The 21,154-nt window shown below is 39.4% G+C and overlaps 1 protein-coding gene across 5 annotated transcripts in view; it reads left to right on the forward strand.

Moving 5' to 3' along the window:
* Positions 1-21,154, forward strand: part of ST7 (suppression of tumorigenicity 7) — a 296,978-nt gene that overhangs the window by 148,308 nt on the left and 127,516 nt on the right. For all 5 annotated transcript variants that reach the window (XM_070423767.1, XM_070423769.1, XM_070423768.1 and 2 more), the window contains exons 3-6: positions 633-792; positions 13,934-13,988; positions 14,655-14,770; positions 20,364-20,439. In XM_070423767.1, coding sequence (XP_070279868.1) covers positions 633-792; positions 13,934-13,988; positions 14,655-14,770; positions 20,364-20,439 — 407 coding nt within the window. The remainder of the gene's footprint in view (positions 1-632; positions 793-13,933; positions 13,989-14,654; positions 14,771-20,363; positions 20,440-21,154) is intronic.

The raw sequence follows: 21,154 nt of genomic DNA on the forward strand, positions 1-21,154 counted from the left end.
CCAGAAGGTCATCTGGAAGGATGTCTGGAAGGTCGTTCGGCTGCCCAGTTTAATTAGCATATTACGCTTTTATTATTATAGATATGTAAATTTGGAGAAAAATAATACTGAGCAACTCTTACAGTGTTCTTTTATCCATGGTTGTAGATACAGATTTTTCTTTTAAAAAATATTTTAATTGATTAGAGAGAGAGAGAGAGAGAGAGAGAGGAAGAGAGAAACATCAACGTGAGAACAGAACATTGATTGGCTGCTTCCTGCACACTCCCTACCTGGGATTGAGGCTGCAACCCAGGCCTGTGCCATGACGAGGAATCAAACCAGCAACCTTTTAGTGTACAGGAAGACACCCAACCAATTGAGCCACACTGGCCAGGACACTTTTTCTAAAGAAAAACAATATTAATTGGAGAAAACAACATTAAGAATTTAAAGTATAATTGGTGTTTTGACTTTTATAAATTCTTTAATATTTAGAATAAACAAAATTTTAAAAATAAAAATTATTTAAGGTACATGTAATTAGTAAAGGTACATATAATTAGTAAATGCAATATATTTTATGGGCATGTATACAAAAATCATAAACAATAACAAGAACCATAATCGTACTTACTATTTTTCTATTCTAGATATTTGAATGGTGGTATTTTCGCAAGTATGGAACATCATTCATTGAACAAGTCTCAGTAAGCCACTTGCGCCCCCTTCTGGGAGGGGTTGACAACAACTCCTCCAACAATTCTAACTCCAGTAATGGGGACTCAGATTCCAACAGGCAAAGTGTCTCAGGTATGAAAAGTCCTTCTATTTGCAGCAATTTGGTTACTAAATTACTCTATGACAGTAAGAATGTTGTTATTTAAATATTAAACTTCAGAGAAAAATTCAGTTTATTTTCCCAAGGAGTTGACAACCTCTACCAGAGAACTATCATATAAGCCTCCCAAGGAAAGGAATATTTATCTTGTTTAATTTTATTTTTCTTTCATTTGATTTAGCTAATGGTCAAAATTCCAAACTTGAGTGTCCAGCCTTCTTGTTCCTAGTTTCTCAAACATTATTGAATGTATCAACTTTCTTCCATGCTGATTACAGAATTTTATGTCTAACTAGAGCTGATAACATTGCTCCTCTGCTTAAAAGTCTTCATCGGTTCTCATTACACTGAAGATAAAGCCCAGATTCCTTCACACAGCATAAGCTGCTTCTAACTATTTTTGCCTGCCTGGGCTTCTTTCACAGTCCTGTCTCTCTCCTTTTCATTTCTTGAACATGCCATGTTTTCTGAAGACCTTCTGCCTAGAAATCTGTCTCCCTGTCTCCTGTGTTTGCTTAACTTTTACAACACAACTCAAATGTTATCTCCTGAGAAGCCTTCTGTGATAGGTTGTACAACATCTCTCCACATTTACTGACTCTTAATATTTTTATCTGTAGGAACATTTATCAAATTGTACTAAAATATTTTTTGTTAATGCTCACCTGAGGATATTTTTCCATTAATTTTTAGAGAGAGTGGAAGAGAAGGGGAGAGACACAGAGAGAGAAGCATCAATGTGAGAGTGACCCATCAATTGGTTGCCTCTTGCACATCCCCTTACCGGAGCCAGGAATTGAGCCTGCAACCAAGGTAAATGCCCTTGACTGAAATCGAACCCAGGACCCTTCAGTCCGAGGGCCAACGCTCCAACCACTGAGCCAAACCAGCCAGAGCAAATTGTACTATAATTTTCTAACTTACTGTTTTATTATAGTACCTCTAGCATTTTGCAGTATCTCATATCGTTGAAACTCAGTGAATGAATGAATGGGCACATACAAGTCCTGTGTTTTCTCCACCCATAAAAGAAGAAGGAAGAATATAATTTTATAGTTTGGTCTCATGATCAGCTCAGTAAACATTTCCTAAGTTCCTAATATGAACCTGGGCTTGCACAGGTTCTTATAAATAATATGTTCCCATGGAACTCTTGTGTCTACTGATGGAGACAAAGTGATTAAGTTCTCTGACTGTATGAGGGGAGCATCCAGTGCTGTGGAGAACAAAAGAGGGGTTCTCTGCTTCTTGAAGGAGAGGGCACAAGTTCTGAGACTCTAAGAATGAAGAGGAAGAAGTTAAAGAACTGGGTTAGATGTTTTTTTCTTCCTCCCTAGAATAACTCAGTCCACATTTCATAGGCAGCTGATAAGCTCAAGTAGCATTGTGTATATATTTTATTCCTAATGTTGATTCAATGCTCTTTTAATACACCTTTGCCAGCCAGCCATAGTGGCAATGGGCACCTCTAGGTACACATTTCTTCCTAAAGGTTACATGTATAAGAGATGGTGACAAAATTATCTGGAACTTTGTAAACTCATCCACTTTGTGAAAGAAACAAAGAGACTTCAGCAAAGTGAACCATCACTTTAACCAGCTACTCTAATGAGTGTGGCATATTATGCTAACGAGGAATCTTGATCACTCAGTAATCATCACATAAGCAGTTGTGGATAATTGCCGTCACTTTGCATCTGCTCTGAAGACCTCAGAGATTAAATGTGCTCTTGCTTGATTACTATAGCCTTTGAATGATACAGAACATTGTAGAAAATTAACAGATTGAAAGCAGAAAGCAGCCTCATTTGAGGCCATTCTTTATTGTGAATACGTTTTTATTTTCATTAAAATTATCTCTCTAACCAGTTTAAATCTGTTGACATCATTCCTTAATGCAATAAAGAGCTCATGCTCTTCTTATTGTCATTATAATATTTCTGTCTCTCTTTATGAATGCCTTGAGTAAACCTTATGCATTGAATAAAAGCCCTTTATAAAAATACTAGAGGCCCGGTGCACGGATTTGTGCACAGGTGGGGTCCCTCTACCTGGCCTGTGCCCTCTCACAATTCGGGACTCCTCAGGGGATGTCGGGCCGCTGGGTTTTGTAACCCGGCAGTCCGACATCCCCCTGAGAGATATAGCAGTGCCAAAGCGACAGGTGGCTGGGGAAGACCCCCAGCCGGGGCTGGGCGCAGCTGCACAGCCACTCATCCCGGCCCTGCTGCACCTGCCACAGCCACCACGGCTTGTTAGTGCTACCACGGAGGTGGGAGAGGCTCCCGCTGCCAAAGCTGCGCTTGCCAGCCGTGAGCACGGCTTCTGGCTGAGCAATGTTCCTGCTCTGGGAGCACACTGACCACCAGGGGCAGCTCCTGCATTGAGTGTCTGCCCCCTTGTGGTCAGTGCATGTCATAGCGACCAGTCGACCAGTCATTCCGGTCATTCGGTCATAACAGTCACTTAGGCTTTTATATATATAGAAAGTCCACAATAGTAATCATGGAAATTCCCAGTTTTATTTGTACTGAGTTATTACCTGGTAAAGACTGAGCTTTTGAATATTATTCAGTTCCACTAGCATTTATTAAATATCTACTACTATGCATGAAATATTTCTATTCATAATATATAGTTATATTTAGGCAAATTGAAATTATCCTAAGCATTTTAAAAATATATTTTTTTTATTGATTTCAGAGAGGAAGGGATAGGGAGAGAGAGGTAGAAACATCAATGATAAGAGACAATCATCCATCAGCTGCCTGCTGCACACCCCCTACTGGGGATTGATGCCCTGACCAGGAATCCAACCGTGAGCTCATGGTTCATAGGTCAGTGCTCAACCACTGAGCAACACCGGCCAGGCATAAGTATTTTTAGGGCTCAGTCTGCACAGTTCTCCTTGACATTTGGGTTTCTAATATTTGGCTAACTCAGACCAACAAACATGTATGTATGATGGTATGGAAATACCAGATACCATGGGAGTAATACCATTTTCTCTTCTTTTTTTTCTTTTGGTGATTTTTATTTTTTATTTTTTTAAATACATTTTATTGATTTTTTACAGAGAGGAAGGGAGAGGGATAGAGAGTTAGAAACATCGATGAGAGCGAAACATCGATCAGCTGCCTCCTGCACACCCTCCACTGGGGATGAGCCCACAAACAAGGTACATGCCCTTGACTGGAATCGAACCTGGGACCCTTCAGTCCGCAGGCCGACGCTCTATCCACTGAGCCAAACCGGTCAGGGCTGATTTTTATTTTTTAATAAAAGTATTATAAAATTGTCTGTGCTTATCTCTATCCTTAATCACTTTCTATAGTCTGGTTTCAGCTAAGTATAAAAGGAAAAGTAGGTCAAAACTGAGGGTAATAAAAAGACTTTGTTAAAATAATTTGTTTAAAAATTCCTATTGCCTTAAAAATAATAAAATGACTGTTGCCTTAATAACAGAAGGGTGAATCTATTGAATTTCTTGGCACATCACAAGACAGTTCTTTGCTCAATCTTCCATGAAATACAACATGGCTAACAAAGTCCCATTGGGCATTGGCAAAGACAGTTGAATGACATTGCTTATTTGGGAAAATCATTGAAAAAGCTAAAAATAAATTGAAAATACTAGTTATAAACATTAGTCTATATGAAACTCATAGTCTAGCTCTTTTTATAAAGAATAATTTGTTTTGCCGAAACCGGTTTGGCTCAGTGGATAGAGCGTCGGCCTGCGGACTGAAAGGTCCCGGGTTCGATTCTAGTCAAGGGCATGTACCTGGGTTGCGGGCACATCCCCAGGAGGAGATGTGCAGGAGGCAGCTGATCGATGTTCCTCTTTCATTGATGTTTCTGGCTCTCTATCCCTCTCCCTTCCTCTCTGTAAAAAATCAATAAAATATATTTAAAAAAAAAAGAATAATTTGTTTTGATTAAAAGCTGAAAGACCTGGCCTACATTAGAATAATTTGGGGTCGGGGGAGTGGGGAGTGGGGAGTGGGAAGTTTGTGACTGTTCCAGGGCAAACTGTTCATATATTTGTTTAACATTTGGATCAATGCAAATTGACCTGAGTGCAGACCCTCTCAAAATTTGCAGTGATCTTTATCTTAATATAGCCAAATTTTAGATTGTTTGACTTAGGTCAATATTTATGAACATTTCACTTCTTTTGTGTTATTTGCTATTTCTCTCACAAATACTCAGTTTCTGATAAATCCTGCTGATATATTTGCTATGTCATCTGCTGCCATTTCTTAATTCAAGTTAGCTTTTGAGTTGATGATGCATAGGGATTTAAAACATGGCCAACCTCTCCCTGTCTTAAGGGAATAGATTCTCATGGCCCAATAACATTCTAAATTTGGGTTTATGGAAACATCTGCTTGATAATTTTCCCTGTTCTCAAATAAGATGCTATAAAGACAAGATTTGCAGTGCTTAGTTTCTTCAAGATATTTGGAAAAGTGCAGGGTGTTCCATCACGTGAGAAGTATCTTTGCCAAAGTCAAGTTTAAATTCTCTGAGACACTTTAATAGCCTTTTGAATAGAATTGGATCTTTAGACAAACTGGTTATAGTCATTTGGCTTCCTGTCACCAATCATCTCATTTTACTCTCATATAATCTATATAAGGTATATATCTTTTATCTAAAACTTTTAAAAAATTTCATATGGAATTTTAAATTACAGTATTATATCACTAGAGGCAGTTCAAGCACTGATTAAATACAGATAATAAAGAAAAGCAATGGATATGAAGAAACTCATGTAGAGGGCTAAGATATATTCTAAGACCTTCATAGACCCTTAATTCTCATAACACTAGAGCAAATAATTTTCCCCATAGAAAGCCATATAGTTCAAATAATAATAACTAACACTCTTAGTGCCTACTATCAGCTTTACATGTAGTAACTCATTTAATCCTCACAATAACCCCACGAAGCAAATATTATAATCTCTATTTTACAGTTGAGGGAGCTGAGGTACAGGAAGGTTAAGTCATCTGCCCAAGGTCACATTGGTGGTAACTTGGATGGTTTTACTTCAAAGTCCAAGATCTTAAGTACTTACTCAAAAATTTAGTCCAGATCCTCTGTGAGGTCTATAAACTCAAGACTAATGCAATTATTAAGCAATTAAACAGAATCATTTGATTAAAACCCTGTACTCTATTATATAACATTATTGCTGACGTGACATTAGCCAAAAAACAGCTCAGTGGCAGGATTGCTGATGTTTGAGAGCTCAGGCTCTTGGGTCAGTCCATTGAGGCCCTAATCTCTCCATTGCTTACAGATTGTGACCTTGGGCAAGTCACTTGAACCTTCCTTAATATCTTAATTTTCACACATGGAAATAATGATAGTATCAACTTCATAGAGTAGTCTTCAGATTAAATGAAATCATGCAGCAATATCAAGTCAGAGGACAACCATTTGGCAGTGTTCTCCAGATGAACTGACTTCTTTATGAATCTGATGGGAAGGACTGAGATACGGCCGAGGGTTCAGCTAGGTTATTACTAGTTCAGTGACTCATTGTTATAACCAGGCCTTTCAGTGCTTACATTTCAGATATATCCCTCAGCAAAACTGCAAATTGCTACATGTCAAGGACCCTGGGAGTTGCTCTCCAATAGTCTCAATCAGGGGAAAACCAGTTTATACTTGCCAAAATCTGTGTATGTGTTGAAAATGATTCTCTTAGCCAATGCTTATTACGTCTTTTAAAATATTTTGCCACTAAAATTTATGTCTGGTATAGATTAGATTTCTAGTTAAATGGTGAACATTAGTCCCTGGTGAACATTTATTCACAATTTCCACATTATTTGGTAGGGTTGATTGATTTAGGGAGTAACATATTTTTGAATTGAAAGCTACCTACATGTTACTTTGTGACTTCTAATAATTGTTTAAATAATTATTTTGAAAAGTTATGAAAGCAGTTAAAGTTTAATTATTTAAGATAATGGATATTTTGTTATTCTTGATGATTGCTTAAAATTTACCCATATGATGCTCATTTCTGAAATTGACTTGGTTGGGGTTAATCTTGTTTTTTTAAAAATATGTTTTTATCGATTTTAGAGAAAGAGGAAGGGAGAGGGAGAGAGAGAAACATTGATTGGCTGCCTCCTGCACTCCCCTTACTGGGGATTGAGCTCAGAATCTGGACATGAGCCCTTGAACTGGAATCAAACCGGTAACCTCTCGGTTCATAGGTCATCACTCAACCACTGAGCAACACCAGCCGGGCAAATCTTGATTGTTCTAACATATCTGTTGAACTTTAGTTAGGGCTCTTTTCTGTTATACATTGGAGCTAAAATGTTTAAAAGTATTATTCTGATGAAGGCACAGAATTTAAAAAATATGATGTTGTAGGGTAACAGGTCTGTTGCATACAGTGGGTAATTGTTGGGCACTCTGGACACCAGGCTTTAATCTCAATTAATGTGAACCTTGGGAAATTATGTAGCTTTTCTATGCTTTACTCTTTACTTCTGTAAAAAGGGCCTACTATATGCTCCCCTCGCTAACTTATGTAAGGATTATAAATAACTTGAGCTTTAAGACCCTTTATAAAAAAGCTCAAATGAAAATCAAGCTTATAGCTGTAACAAAAGTTGCTGTTGCTATTGTTCATGATAATAATATTACCACCATGGTCAGATGTTGAACTCTGGGAAGAGATGGTAACTTTTTAGTATAAGAAATCATCCTAGGCTATGAATTAGTAATTTACATATTTGAGGACCCCAGGAGTAGGATATATATATATACATATATATATTTATATGCCTAAGTGACCATTATGACCTGTCAAACAACGGTCGACCAGTCACTATGACGATGCACTGACCACCAGGGGGCAGACGCTCAATGAAGGAGCTGCCCCTTCGTTGAGCGTCTGCCCCCTGGTGGTCAGTGCACTCCCACAGCCAACCTCCCACAGCTGACCAACCTCCCGCAGTCCCTCCCTCTGGCCAGCTGGCCCCGATCGGCCCCAATCGCCCCAATTGCTGGCCAGGCCAAGGGATCCCACCCATGCACGAATTCATGCACTGGGCTTCTAGTATATAATAAAAGTGTAATATGCTAATTAGACCAGATGTTCTTCTGGACGACCTTCCAGACAAAGCTGGGGCAGCTGGAGGGAAGCCCGGGTCCCCGGTACCAGAGGGAAGCCGGTGCCGCAGCCAGTGGAAGGAAGGCCTACTGTTGCATGAATTTCATGCATCAGGCCTCATATGTATGTATATGTGTGTGTGTGTATATATATATATACACACACACACATATATATAATTTTTTTTAATTTAGGGGGAAAATGTTTTCAGAATTAAATAAGTTGGATGTAGAATATTTTCTTCCATGTTATTAAAAGTCCCATAACATTAGAACCTTTTCATTTTCCTGAGAATTAAGTTCTCTTTTTCCTTAAGGATTGTGAAAAGGGAAAGTCTTTGGTTCTCTCAAAACATTTGTTCCAGCTATAGAGCTTCTTCAGTTGACTGTCAGATAATGGTTCAGTGCCCTTCTTAGTTTTCTACCAAGGCTCTAGAACTTCCTCTTTGTCATAAACTTTTTTTTTGTAATACGGGGCCTAGTGCGGGGACGAATGCATAATAGCTCCTCTCTACATGTTTCAACCACACAGTCCTATGAGTGATGGGTGGGCATTCCAGAGGAGTAACTGAATCTGAAAAGGCATGAAGTAAGCATCATCGAGACGGGAAGTTTTAGTAGGGAATGGTGAGAGGGAAGACTGAAGAAAAGATGGGAGCTTGATTTGAAAGTCCTTGGTGATAGGTACTATTTTTTTTTTTTAATATTCTTTGTGTCCTACACAGAAACTTAGCATCCTATTATGACAAGGGAGAAAAATCTGTTCTGTAGGCTTTGGGAACTAAATAAGTGCTAGTCTATTATATACTGCTTTTCTTTCTCTAATTGCATTCTTGCCTGCATGCCGAAGTCTGAACATGTCTGTCAGCAGTTGGGGGCAAAGACTTGACTGTAGACTGCTGCAGATGGAAGGAAGCATAGAGGACATGTTTATTGTATCAGGGGCACATTTTAAACTGAACTATTAATGATGTTAGCAAGCCCTTGAAGGAGTGTTAGTTAACTTTAAATGCCTCTAAAGAGTATTGAAATGGTTGGTATTAATGGAAAATTTCTTTTGGAGATAAACTTTTGTGTCTTAAGGAATTTATTCCTCAAAGGCACAAATAAGATAAGAAACTTGAACTCCTCTGGAAAAAACTTTTACCCTCTGGAGACCTGAGTTTAATTTTCTGACTTAAATCTTCATATTCTAATATTTTGGCATTTTTAACCTTTGTCCATATCACGAAACCATCAGGCAGTCTGATATTTATGGGTTAGGTTCCCTAGAGTGATTCCAGATTAAAGTTTTTGTGGTAAAGATAAGATTATGAAATAGAGCAGCAAAGAAGAAATTAGTGTAGTTATGATCTAATATGAAGTGAAACTTTGACATGTGTTCATATTTGACCTCTAGATTGCTTATTCTTTTTTACTTTTTAATATTTTTTATTAACTTTTACAGACAGAGGAAAGAAAGGGAGAGGGAGCGAAAGATAGAAACATCGATGAGAGGGGAAACATTGATTGGCTGCCTCCTGCATGCCCCCACCTGGGATCATGCCTGCAACCTGAGCATGTGCCCTGACAGGGAATCAAACCGGCAACCTATTGATGCATAGGTTGACTGAATCACATTGGTTGGGCCAGATTGCTTATTCTTAAAGGAAAATTATACCTTCCCCGAACCCTCAATTTGAAGGGTATAGCTAATGAAGATATTTCTTACATATTTTGTCATGTTTTTTTTATCATTCAGAACATTTTACATTTTTTACACTCCTATTTTCTAAGGTTCAAGGATAGTTGAAGAAACTGACTACAGACCACATGTATGACACTAATATTAACGATGATTTTGATTTTTTTTACTACTGTGTTTCAGTTTAAATAATATTATTGAGTCCTTTTTTAAAAAATTTATTTTTTTATTGATTTCAGAGAGGAAGGGAGAGGGGGAGAGAGAAACATCAATGATGAGAGAAAACCATTGATCGGCTGCCTCCTGCACACCCCCAACTGGGGATCGAGCCCACAACCTGGGCATATGCCCTTGACCAGAATCGAACCCAGGATCCTTCAGTCCGCAGGCTGACACTCTATCCACTGAGCCAAACTGGCTAGGGCTTGAGTCCTTTTTTATGAAAGGTGAAGACTGTGCCCATCTCCCTCTCCCGAGTTCTTTGTTTTAGTAAATTGTATTCCTTTAAAAAATTTTTTTTTAAAATTACAGTTGATATATAATAACACATTAGTTTCAAGTATATACAATATAATTATGAAGTGATCACCCCAATAAGTATAGTACCCATCTGACACCATACAATATTCTAATATTATTGACTATATTTTCTGTGCTGTAATTTACATCCCCATGATCTACACTAATAAAAGAGGAACATGGTAATTGGCGTACGACCACTACCCTTCCCATTGGCTAATCAGCGTATCCTTATGCAAATTAACTGTCAGCCAAGATGGCGGCCGGCAGCCAGGCAGTTGGAAGCGAACATGAGGCTTGCTTGCTCCAGGGACTGCAGACTCCAACGTTCCCCGCCTCACTTGCCCGACTCTCAACTGCAACTCTAAGCAACTATATACTATGTTGTAAATAAGAAGCTAAACAAAACCGGCTGTCAGTCAGCCCCGGACCGCAACATTGTATCCATGTTTTCAGCAGCGAGGCCTCAGAGCTAAAGCTGGCCCAGAATAAAAAAAAAAAAAAAAAAAAGAAAACAAGGAGCAGTTGGGAGCTTTTAGTCAACTGCCAGCGGGAAAACAGGCCTCAGCCCCTCAGCCAGCCTGGCCAGGCACCCCAATGGGGACCCCCACCCTGATCCAGGACACCCTTCAGGGCAAACCAGCCGGCCCCCACCCATGCACCAGGCCTCTATCCTATATAGTAAAAGGGCAATATGCCTCCCGGCACTGGGATCAGCGGAGCAGCGAGGCTCCCGGCACCGGGATCAGTGTGACAGGGGGCAGCGCCCCAACCCCCTGATCAGCCCTGCTCTGTGCCTGATAGGGGGGAGCTCCCCAATCCCCTGATCGCCCCGCGGCTCTGTGTGTGACAGGGTTAGGCGCCCCAACCCCCTGATCGGCCCTGCTCTGTGTGTGACAGGGTAGAGCATAACCTCTCCATCGGCCCTGCCCCGAGTGTGACAGTGGTGGTGCCCCAACCCCCTGATCGGCCCTGCTCTGTGGGTAATAGAGAGTGGCGCCCCAACCCCCCTCCATGGGCCTTGCTCTGTGTGTGACAGGGTAGAGCCATAACCTCCCCATTGGCCCTGCCCTGAGTGTGACAGGGTGCAGCGCCCCAACCCCCTGATCGGCCCTGCTCTGTGTGTGACAGGGGGTGGTGCCCCAACTCCCCTATCGGCCCTACTCAGTGAGTGACAGGGGGGAACTCCTCAACCCCCTGATGGGCCCTGCTCTGTGAGTGACAGGGGACAGCGCCCCAACCCCCTGATCGGCCCTGCTCTGTGCATGACAGGGGGTGGTGCCACAACCTCCCCATCGACCCTGCCTTGAGTGTAACAGGGGGCGGTGCCCCAACCCCCCAATCAGCCCTACCCTGAGCGTGACTGAGGGTGGCATCACAACCTCCCTATCCGCCCTGCTCTGTGCATGACGGGGCAGCGCCCCAACTCCCCAATCGGCCCTGCTCTGAGCCTGACCAGGGGCTGCACCTAGGGATTAGGCCTGCCCTCTGCCACCCGGGAGCAGGCCTAAGCCAGCAGGTCGTTATCTCCCTAGGGGTCCCAGACTGGGAGAGGGCACAGGCCGGGCTGGGGGACCCCCCCCCCCCCCCCGAGTGCGCAAATTTTTGTGCACCCGGCCTCTAGTATTTTTATAACTGGCAATCTGTATTTCTCAATGCCTTTTTTTTAAAAGTTGAGTTCCCTAACAGAAGGCATAAAAAGTATTTCAGAGTGTTTCTAGCACCCCCTGCTGGCTACATTTTGGCACTTCCTAAATAAGTATAGCATCTTCAGATACTGCTCATCTTCAGATAATACTTTAGGTATACCTACTATTTATGCAGTAATTTTTATTTAGAAATACTTTTATTTGCATATAATATATAAAGTTGGATTGAACTTTTACTTGAAGATAGTTTGCTTTATAATTTGCCAATTGATATTTGAGCGGTGCTTATCCTTCCAGTCAATATAATGATATATTTGCTGGAGACAAATTAGTTGCCATAACCTTTTTACTAATATTTCAGATGAAATTCATTGAGGGAGAGGCATCTCCTCAAATGTACCTGTTTTATTGTAAATAATGCTACCATGAGCATCTTTGTGCATAAACCTGTGTGCATAAACCTGTGTGTATGCTAACTACAAAACTTGCAATATTTATGAAGTTTTAAGAAGAGCACTTTGAATCTTGAACGACATCCTCTGAGGCGGAGATGGGAGTGGTAAGGACCTAAGAATTATAATAACCACAAGGACAATGATCATGGTTGTTTGGCTCACCAGTATGATTCAAGCCACGATCTGGCGTGTGCTAATGACACCTCTTAGGGACTTCTTATTGGGGAGAAAGGTAATTATTTAAGGGAAGCATGATTTTTTAGTTAGTGCCATGTGAAGTGACAGCCACTGAATTTCAATTTCTTAGGAATACAATTCAAAGATGCTGAACTGAGCAAAAATCATTTCCTAAATGATAAGTTAAGCTAAGTGACAGAAAACTTAGGGCCATTGTTTATAAATATTGAGCAGATTTTAAGTGGAATCCTGTGCTAATTTAAAGATACATTAATCTCTTGTAAATAAAACATGTCTTCATGTTATGTGTACACCCTTCATTCCATATTTTTAACAATTTATTGTGATTGCTTAGTGTTCCCATAGTGCTTCATGTTTTTCATTTTCACACTGTATTGTAATAATGGTTACCTCTTCAGTGCTCATTGGATGGATGGGAGGGTGAGTTGGTAGGTGGGTGGGTGAAAAAATGGATACTGAATATAATAGGACTAAGGGTAGAATCTTAATGTCTTATCCATGGCCTTTAATGTTCCTTTGATCTCTACAATAATTGCTTACTTTTATGCGTATATATATTTAGGTGTGTTTTTTGGGTGAACACACACACACACGGATGTTTTAAGTACTATTAACTAATTTTATTTTCTAGTAAAACATTATTCATCCAAAGAAATGTAGTATTTTGAATCAGTAGAAAGTCTTAATCATAGGCTGTCTGTTAGTTTGTTAGCCTCGCACTTACTATTACACAGTCCTAAGAGCTAATGATTGACTTTCCTAAGTTAAGTCCTGTGATTCTAAATTTTTATGGTCCTATATAATAAAGATGTATAATCTATTAGTACATGCTAACACTATGATGTTAGTATGATGATGAATGCATCTGGCTAGGTAAGCAATGTTAAATGCTTTAAAACGATTTAATTTCATGGCCTTTCTCCCTACATTAATGTTAACTGTATTAATTATCCTATCAATCCTTTATGACAGTGTAAAAGCAATTTGGTGAATTATCACAAAATCAATATGACATAGACCCCTAATTAGAAATCTAGGGCTCTTTGCATATTATACTATAGAGCTTCAGTTTTGTTTATTATATATAAAGTTATTATAAGATATATTTTAGAGTAACAGAAAGTACTTCTACCTATAACTTTAGAAGTAAACTTATAGAATCTATTTAGACCTCTTGAAATGATTGTAGAAGTTATAAACTAGCTGATTTTGGCACATACCTTGATTTAATAAATGAAGAAATTTGGGCTCAGAGAGATTAGGTGAAATTTTCCAAAGTCCTGGTGCCTGAGCTACATTTCCTGATTAATCAATCACCCAGTTTTTCCATGTTACTTCCCTTGTAGAAGATAGAGAATAAAATTATCTTATCAATGCCAGGAAGGGTGTTTTGCTGAATTAATTAGCTTGTAGCTGTAGTGTCTCAGAACTATGTGTAACATTTTAATATTTCTCTTCGTTGCAGAATGCAAAGTATGGCGAAATCCACTAAATTTATTTCGGGGCGCTGAATATAATCGGTAAGCATTTTGACAGTTTGGGAAACAAATGAGTAATTCAGAGAGTGAAGACAGCAGCAAATGTTTTTGCTGGTTCATTTAGGGGTCATTGGAAGAGTCTGTTTAGGGCTTCTATTCTTTGATACAGTCCTCAAATGTTTTGATTTTTCTGTTGTATAAATATTTTAGCATTGAAATTGGGATAATGTACAAAAATATGTCGTTTTGGAAAGTTTTTTATTATAGTCATTCTTTTCATTATATATTATACAGACAAAATATTTTGAAGCTTACCTGGAACATGGTTATAAACATGCCACAGAAGTATTGTTGAAATTTAATTTTTCAGAGTAATTAGGCAAACTAGAATTGTCATAGCTTTGGGGAAATGTCTGTCTATAATATTAATTAGGGAAGGTTTTCATTAGCTAGTGCTAGTAAAGGTTAACCTACAAATATAGGAAAATGTTTCTGCTGATTCTATCCTTTCTTCCTAAAGAAAGAATAAGATGATTAAAAAATATGTATATTTTTATTCATTGGCAAAGCTGTTTTAGTACTCACTTAATGGTTTTATTTCACTTCCTATGCAGATTAATATTTTGTAAGCCATGCTTTCCTTACAAAATATTACAGGTTTGCTTTCCTTTCCCAAAGGTGTTTGACTCTTTTATTTCCCCTTTACAGGTACACTTGGGTGACAGGACGAGAACCCCTGACTTACTATGACATGAATCTCTCTGCCCAGGACCACCAGACATTCTTTACTTGTGACTCGGACCATCTGCGTCCTGCAGATGCAAGTACGGAAAATCCTTTAGTTAGTTGCTGAGTGAGAGGGTTTTTTAATTTAAGTAGTAAGCTTATTACTTTTAGAATATCTGCTCTATAACACCCAAACACCTCCCCAAGGAATAGGTACTTCCTGTCAAGATGGCTGCATAGTTAAACACAGTACTGCCTCCTCCTACAACTATATCAAAATTACAACTAAACTTCAGAACAACTGTCATTCAGAACTGCCTGAAATCTGACTGAATGGAAGTCCTACAGCTAGGGAATTAAATAAGAAGCCACATCAAGTCTGGGAGGAGGGGTGGAGATGCATGGGATGGGCTGATCCTGTACCCATATGTGGCAGATTAGGAGGGATATGTCAGCTCCAGAGGTCCTCCTGAGGAGCCAGGGGTCCCAGCCCACACCAGGCCTGCCAGCCCAGGGTTCTAGTGCCGGGAAGAGAAGTTCCTATAACTTCTGGCTATAAAAACCAGGGGAGATTGAAGCTGAGGGAGACAGAGGGCTGCTGGAGCCCCAGAGAGTTCCTCTTAAAGGGCCAGTGCACGGACTTAGACTCATTCCCACTGACCTCCAGTGCTGGGGCAGCAGCTTGGAAGGCACCAGGCACATATGGGGAAGTACTGAATCGTCTGGCATTGAGATAAGAGCTGGGGGTGGAGGGAGCAGCTTTCTCACAGACAGAAGTGCTGGCAGAGGCCATTGTTAATTTTCTGAGCCCTTCCCCCACAGAACCAACAGATAGGTGCCATATATGAGACCCCATCAACCTGGCTCACACTGTTTGTCCCTCCCTGGTGATTCCCTGAAGCCCCACACCACCTAACTTTTGGGCCCACCCAAGCTGTTTCCAGTGGCTTTTTCATACCAATGGCCTGTCTTGGCTCATGCTGCAGAGTTTCCTAAAATCTCTCCAAAAAGCAGTATCTGGCGTCACTGAGCCCCATACTTCTCATTAAGTGACCCCAGCCCTGGCACTAGTGGCAGCCGACCTTGGTTCACAGCTTGGCCTCATCAGGGCACCTAAGTCCAGCACAAGTAGCGGCCTTCTGAAGATTCCTTTGTAGCTCATGCCGGGTGGCCCTGGGCAGAACATGGGCAGCAGCTGACCTTGGCCTACACCTCCCAGAAGGCCCCAATGGACAGCCTCAGAACACATCGAAGTATCACCACCCAGACACCTCCACAAGCTACACCTCAAGGGGTGTACTTAGCAGGCACAGAGCCTTGCTGAAGAAAGTCCTGCTCTGTGAGGTTGAACCCTGCACAGCTGCTCCTCCACAGTGGTCACAGGTTGGTGGTTGTAGATAGTCCTTATAGCTAATCGGACTGGGGAAAATCCCTCTCATTGATGTGCCAACAGCAGTCAAGGCTCAACTACCAGAGGAGGGTGTACACAGACTACATTAGGGGTGCACCTCAAGTGCCCAGATTAGGTGATTAGGGAGGGAGTGCCACTGAATCCTACAGAACACCTACCAAGCATGGGAGGTGTAGCAGCTCTATCTAATACATGGAAACAAACAAAAGGGGGCTGCCAAAATGAGGAAACGAAGAAACACGTCCCAAATGAAAGACAGAACAAAACTCCAGAAAAAGAACTAAACAAGATGGAGATAAGCAATCTACTAGATGTAGAGTTCAAAACATTGGTTATAAGAATGCTCAATGAACTTAGGGGAAGAGTACATGAACTTCAACCAAGGAATAGGAAGCATAAAAACGGAGATAGAAAACATAAAAAAGAACCAGTTAAAAGTGAAGAATACACTAACTGAAATGAAGAATAAGTTACAGGGAATCAAGAGTGGGGTAGATAAAAGCCCAAGATCACATCAGAGATTTGGAAGATAAGAATTAAAAGACGTCCAATCAGAACAGCAGAAAGAAAAAAAGAATTTAAAAAATATAAAAGTTTAAGGAGCCTCTGGGAGAACTTCATGCATTCCAACATTCACATCATGGGGTTGCTGGGAGGAGAAGAGAGAGAGCAAGAAATTGAAAACTTGAAAAAATAATGACAGAAAACTTCCATAACCTGATGAGGAGAATAGACATACAAGCCCAGGAAGTGCAGAGTTCCAAACAAGATGAACCCACACCAAGACACATCATAATTAAAATCCAACAGGTAAAGACAGAAACTTAAAAGCAGCAGGAGAAAAGCCATTTGTTACTTATAAGGGAGCTCTCATAGGACTGTCAGCTGATTTCTCAGCAGAAACCTTGCAGACCAGAGAGGATTGGTGAGAAATATTCAAAGTGATGAAAAGCAAGGACCTACAATGAAGATTGCTCTACCCAGCAAAGGTATCATGTAGAATTGAAGGACAGATAAAGAGCTTCCAAGATAAGAGAAAACTAAAGGAGTTCATTACATGAAATGTTAAAGGGTCTTTTTAAAAAAGAAGTAGCAGCCCAGGCTAGTGTAGCTCAGTTGTTTGTAGCATCGTCCAATGTACCAAAGGTTCTCGGGTCAATTCCTGGTCAGGACACATAACCAGGTTTTGAGTTTGGTCCCCAGTTGATCCCTGGTCAGGGTGCAACCAATCAATGTTTCTCTCTCACATCGATGTTTCTCTCCCTCTCCCTTCCTCTCTCTAAAAAAATCAATAAAAACATATCCTCTGGTGAGGGTTTAAAAAAAGAAGGAAAAAAAAGAAAAATATGAACATTAAAATGGCAATAAATACATATCTATCAACAACTGAATCTTAAAAACAAAACAGACAAGCAAGCAGAACAGAAACAGACTCATAGTTACAGGGAACATTTTTATGGTTGCCAAATGGGAGGAGGTTGGGGGGATGAGGAGAGGTGAAAAAGGTGAAGGGATTAAGAGGTATAAATTGTAGCCACTGTGGAGAACAGTATGGAGTGTCCTCAAAAAACTGAAAATGGAACTCCCCTTTGACCCAGTGATCCCACTTCTAGGAATATATCCCAAAAAACTAGAAACACCAATCAGAAAGGATATATGCACCCCTATGTTCATAGCAGCACAATTTACCATAGCTAAGATTTGGAAACAGCCTAAGTGCCCATCAGCAGATGAGTGGATTAAAAAACTGTGGTACATCTACACAATGGAATACTATGCTGCGGTAAAAAAGAAGGAATTCTTACCATTTGCAGCAGCATGGATGGAAGTGGAGAGCATTATGCTAAGCAAAATAAGCCAGTCATAGATAAATACCACATAATCTCACTCATTTGTGGAATATAATGAACAACATAAACTGATGAACAAAAACAGATCCAGAGACACAGAAGCATCGATCAGACCGTCAAACCTCAGAGGGAAGGTAGGGGAGGGTGGGGGTAGGGGGGAGTGATCAACCAAAGGACTTGTATGCATGCATATAAGCCTAACCAATGGACACAGACACCTGGGGGGTGAGGGCATGAGTCGGGGGGTGGGGGGGTGGGGGTAATGGGGGGATAAGGACACATATGTAATACCTTAATCAATAAAGAAAAAAAAAGGAAGTACAAATTGGTTGTTACAGAATTGTCATGGGGATGTAAAGTACAATATGGGGAATATGATAGTCAATGATATTCTAATAACTATGTATGGTGTCAGATGAGTGTGAGATTTATCATGATGATCACTTAGTAAATGATGTAATGTCTAATCAGGGAGGTGTACACCTGAAAGTAAAATACTAATGTATGTCAACTGCAATTGAAAAAATTATTTAATAACACAAAAATTAAATTGGAGATTGACTAGTGGAACTCAGAATTCTGACACCTAAATAAAGGCTTTATCACAATGAGGTAGTGATGTAGAAATAAGTCCCCTCATTATAATTTAAAATATTATTTTTAAATATTCCAAGGTTGGATTTACATGTTTTGAATATTTATAAATCTTATATGAAGTGAATTAAATCCTTGGTTGAGATAGAAGGAAGGGCCATGTTTTCCTAATGATATTCTGGTTAGAAATTGGGAGTCAGTGAATCCAAATGGTTAAAGAGTATATTATAGAGATTTTTATGTCTATTTATTGATTCATTAGAATTGAATGGGTGCATCCCCATTCAATTGGGACCCATATTTGTTTTCCATCCTAGAAAAGAATTTGTTGAGCATGCATTTGACACTGCTTGAGTTATAAATAATCCTACTGATATTTTTGATATTACTAGATGTAAAGTAAATAGGTGAAAAAAAATCTTTAAGAAAAGGAATACATACATACTCCTAAGAAAATAACTTAGAAGATAAAAAACTATAGAACAAATTAAATAAGGAGATTGTTACTCTTTTTATTTATTTATTTTTAAATATATTTTATTGATTTTTTACAGAGAGGAAGGGAGAGAGATAGAGAGTTAGAAACATCGATGGGAGAGAAACATCGATCAGCTGCCTCCTGCACATCTCCCACTGGGGATGTGCCCGCAACCCAGGTACATGCCCTTGACCGGAATCGAACCTGGGACCTTTCAGTCCGCAGGCTGACGCTCTATCCACTGAGCCAAACCGGTTTCGGCTGTTACTCTTTTTAAAATGGTACTCTTTGCCATGGTGGAACATCATAGTAAAAAAAATATTTCAAGCATTGAGCTTCCCACGATATACTTACAAACTACTTTTGTATATGAAAACTAGGTTTGCAGCAAACACTGGAAACAGGTACACATGTTAAGCAAAAGCCTAATGTACTTTTTCCTGACCCAACTGATAATTCTTCAGATGTTTTTAAAATGTACTAATGTCCAGAGCCTGTGACAAGTGTTTGGGGAAATAACTAATAGAAATTATGTTGTGTCTGTGTAGAAGGAAGAAATTAGAGCAATGTCATCTCAAAATGTGTACAATATGTATTCTTTAACAACAAGCAGCATTAATGAGCAAAATAAATATTAAATGTCTGTTAGAATGCCTCTTCTTGATTAAGAAATCTTAATCAAGATTGTTTCTAAGATTATAGAAGACAAATTAGCGTTTAAGATTTATTTTATTTATTTTCCTTGCAAAGTCTGTTGAGACAAGTCTAGTGTTAGTGTTTCAATTAGCTCTGTATTGTTTACATCTGTAGCTCTGTTTTGTTTACACCTGTATAAACTCGTAGAAAAATTTATACAAAGTGAATTTGGAAACACTGTTTTTAGCACAAACTGTAAGTACTAAAAGAACTTTCCAACATGGTCCCCATGTAAACGCATGATATTATAATATTTTGTGGAAGATACCAGCATTCCACACATAAGGTTCACCTTTGTATTCCATTAAAAAGAAACATATTACAAATAGCTAATGCACGTATTAGTCTATGACAATGTGCATTAGTAGTATGTACAAACTACTACCAAAGTCTGTTGAGACAAGTCTAGTGGTTTATAAGATTTAGATCTGTAGTTTTGTGAGCATAAGAAAGTTTTGATATCAGCAGTTGGAGAACAGTTGAATAGCAAGTTAGAATGTGTTTGTGTGACTTTGGAGGATTGGGCTGATCCTTTTGGTAGTGAAAAATTCCCCTGTAATCCAAGCCTAATGCTACTAATTCAGCTGTTGTCCTGTACTGAGTCTTCCTAATTATATGTATTGATTGACTTGCTTTTTTTTCTTTTTCTTTTTCTAAAATAGTAATGCAGAAAGCCTGGAGAGAGAGAAACCCCCAAGCTAGGATTTCGGCAGCTCACGAAGCATTAGAGATAAATGAGTAAGTGGGGAAAATCTTGCTTTTAAAAGGGAAAACTTGTTCTTTGCTGAATGTATAGAGTTGCCATTGATAGGATACTAATATTAAACTATGCATTTGAACTTGAGAATTATTTTGGGAACATTAGTTTATAAAAAGACTTTTTGTGAAGGTGGTTTTAGTAATTTTAGAGAGCAATTCAGTGGTTTGCTGTGATGCTAAATTAAATCCTTTAAGGGCTATCCATGGGATATTGTAAGTACATAAAATAAATACTATTCTTTACATATCTAAAACATTTTGACAGGGAAACTTTTACAGGTGTAGAATGCCCATCTGTGCCATCACAATTTCTAGATAGAACTTCTGCTAGTGGGGAAAACATAATAAAAACCTAAGGTGAGAAAATTACACTTTTAAAAATACTTCAAGATCAAGGCAACGATAAGAGGAAAGGCTGTGCTTGGTGTTGTTAAACAATCTATGGGTTACCAAGGAAGACTGGGAAATCTCTTCTGGAGATCTCAGAAAATGAGAAAGATTCTTGAAGTTGGAGTCATAAAAGCTCAGGGTTGGCAGAGATCTTAAAGGTCATTTAGCTCCGCCACCCATCTGGTGCTTGAATCACCTCGACACTCGCCCAGCCAAGTGGTCATTGTTAAACTATTTTATGATTTTTTTTCTGAAGAAGGTTACAGAATCTTCTTCAGCGATCTCAGAAATAATACTCACTTGA

The sequence above is a fragment of the Myotis yumanensis genome, unplaced genomic scaffold, assembly GCF_028538775.1.
Source record: "Myotis yumanensis isolate MYYU_CA2020_CCGP unplaced genomic scaffold, mMyoYum1.0.hap1 SCAF_9, whole genome shotgun sequence".
Taxonomy (NCBI): domain Eukaryota; kingdom Metazoa; phylum Chordata; class Mammalia; order Chiroptera; family Vespertilionidae; genus Myotis; species Myotis yumanensis.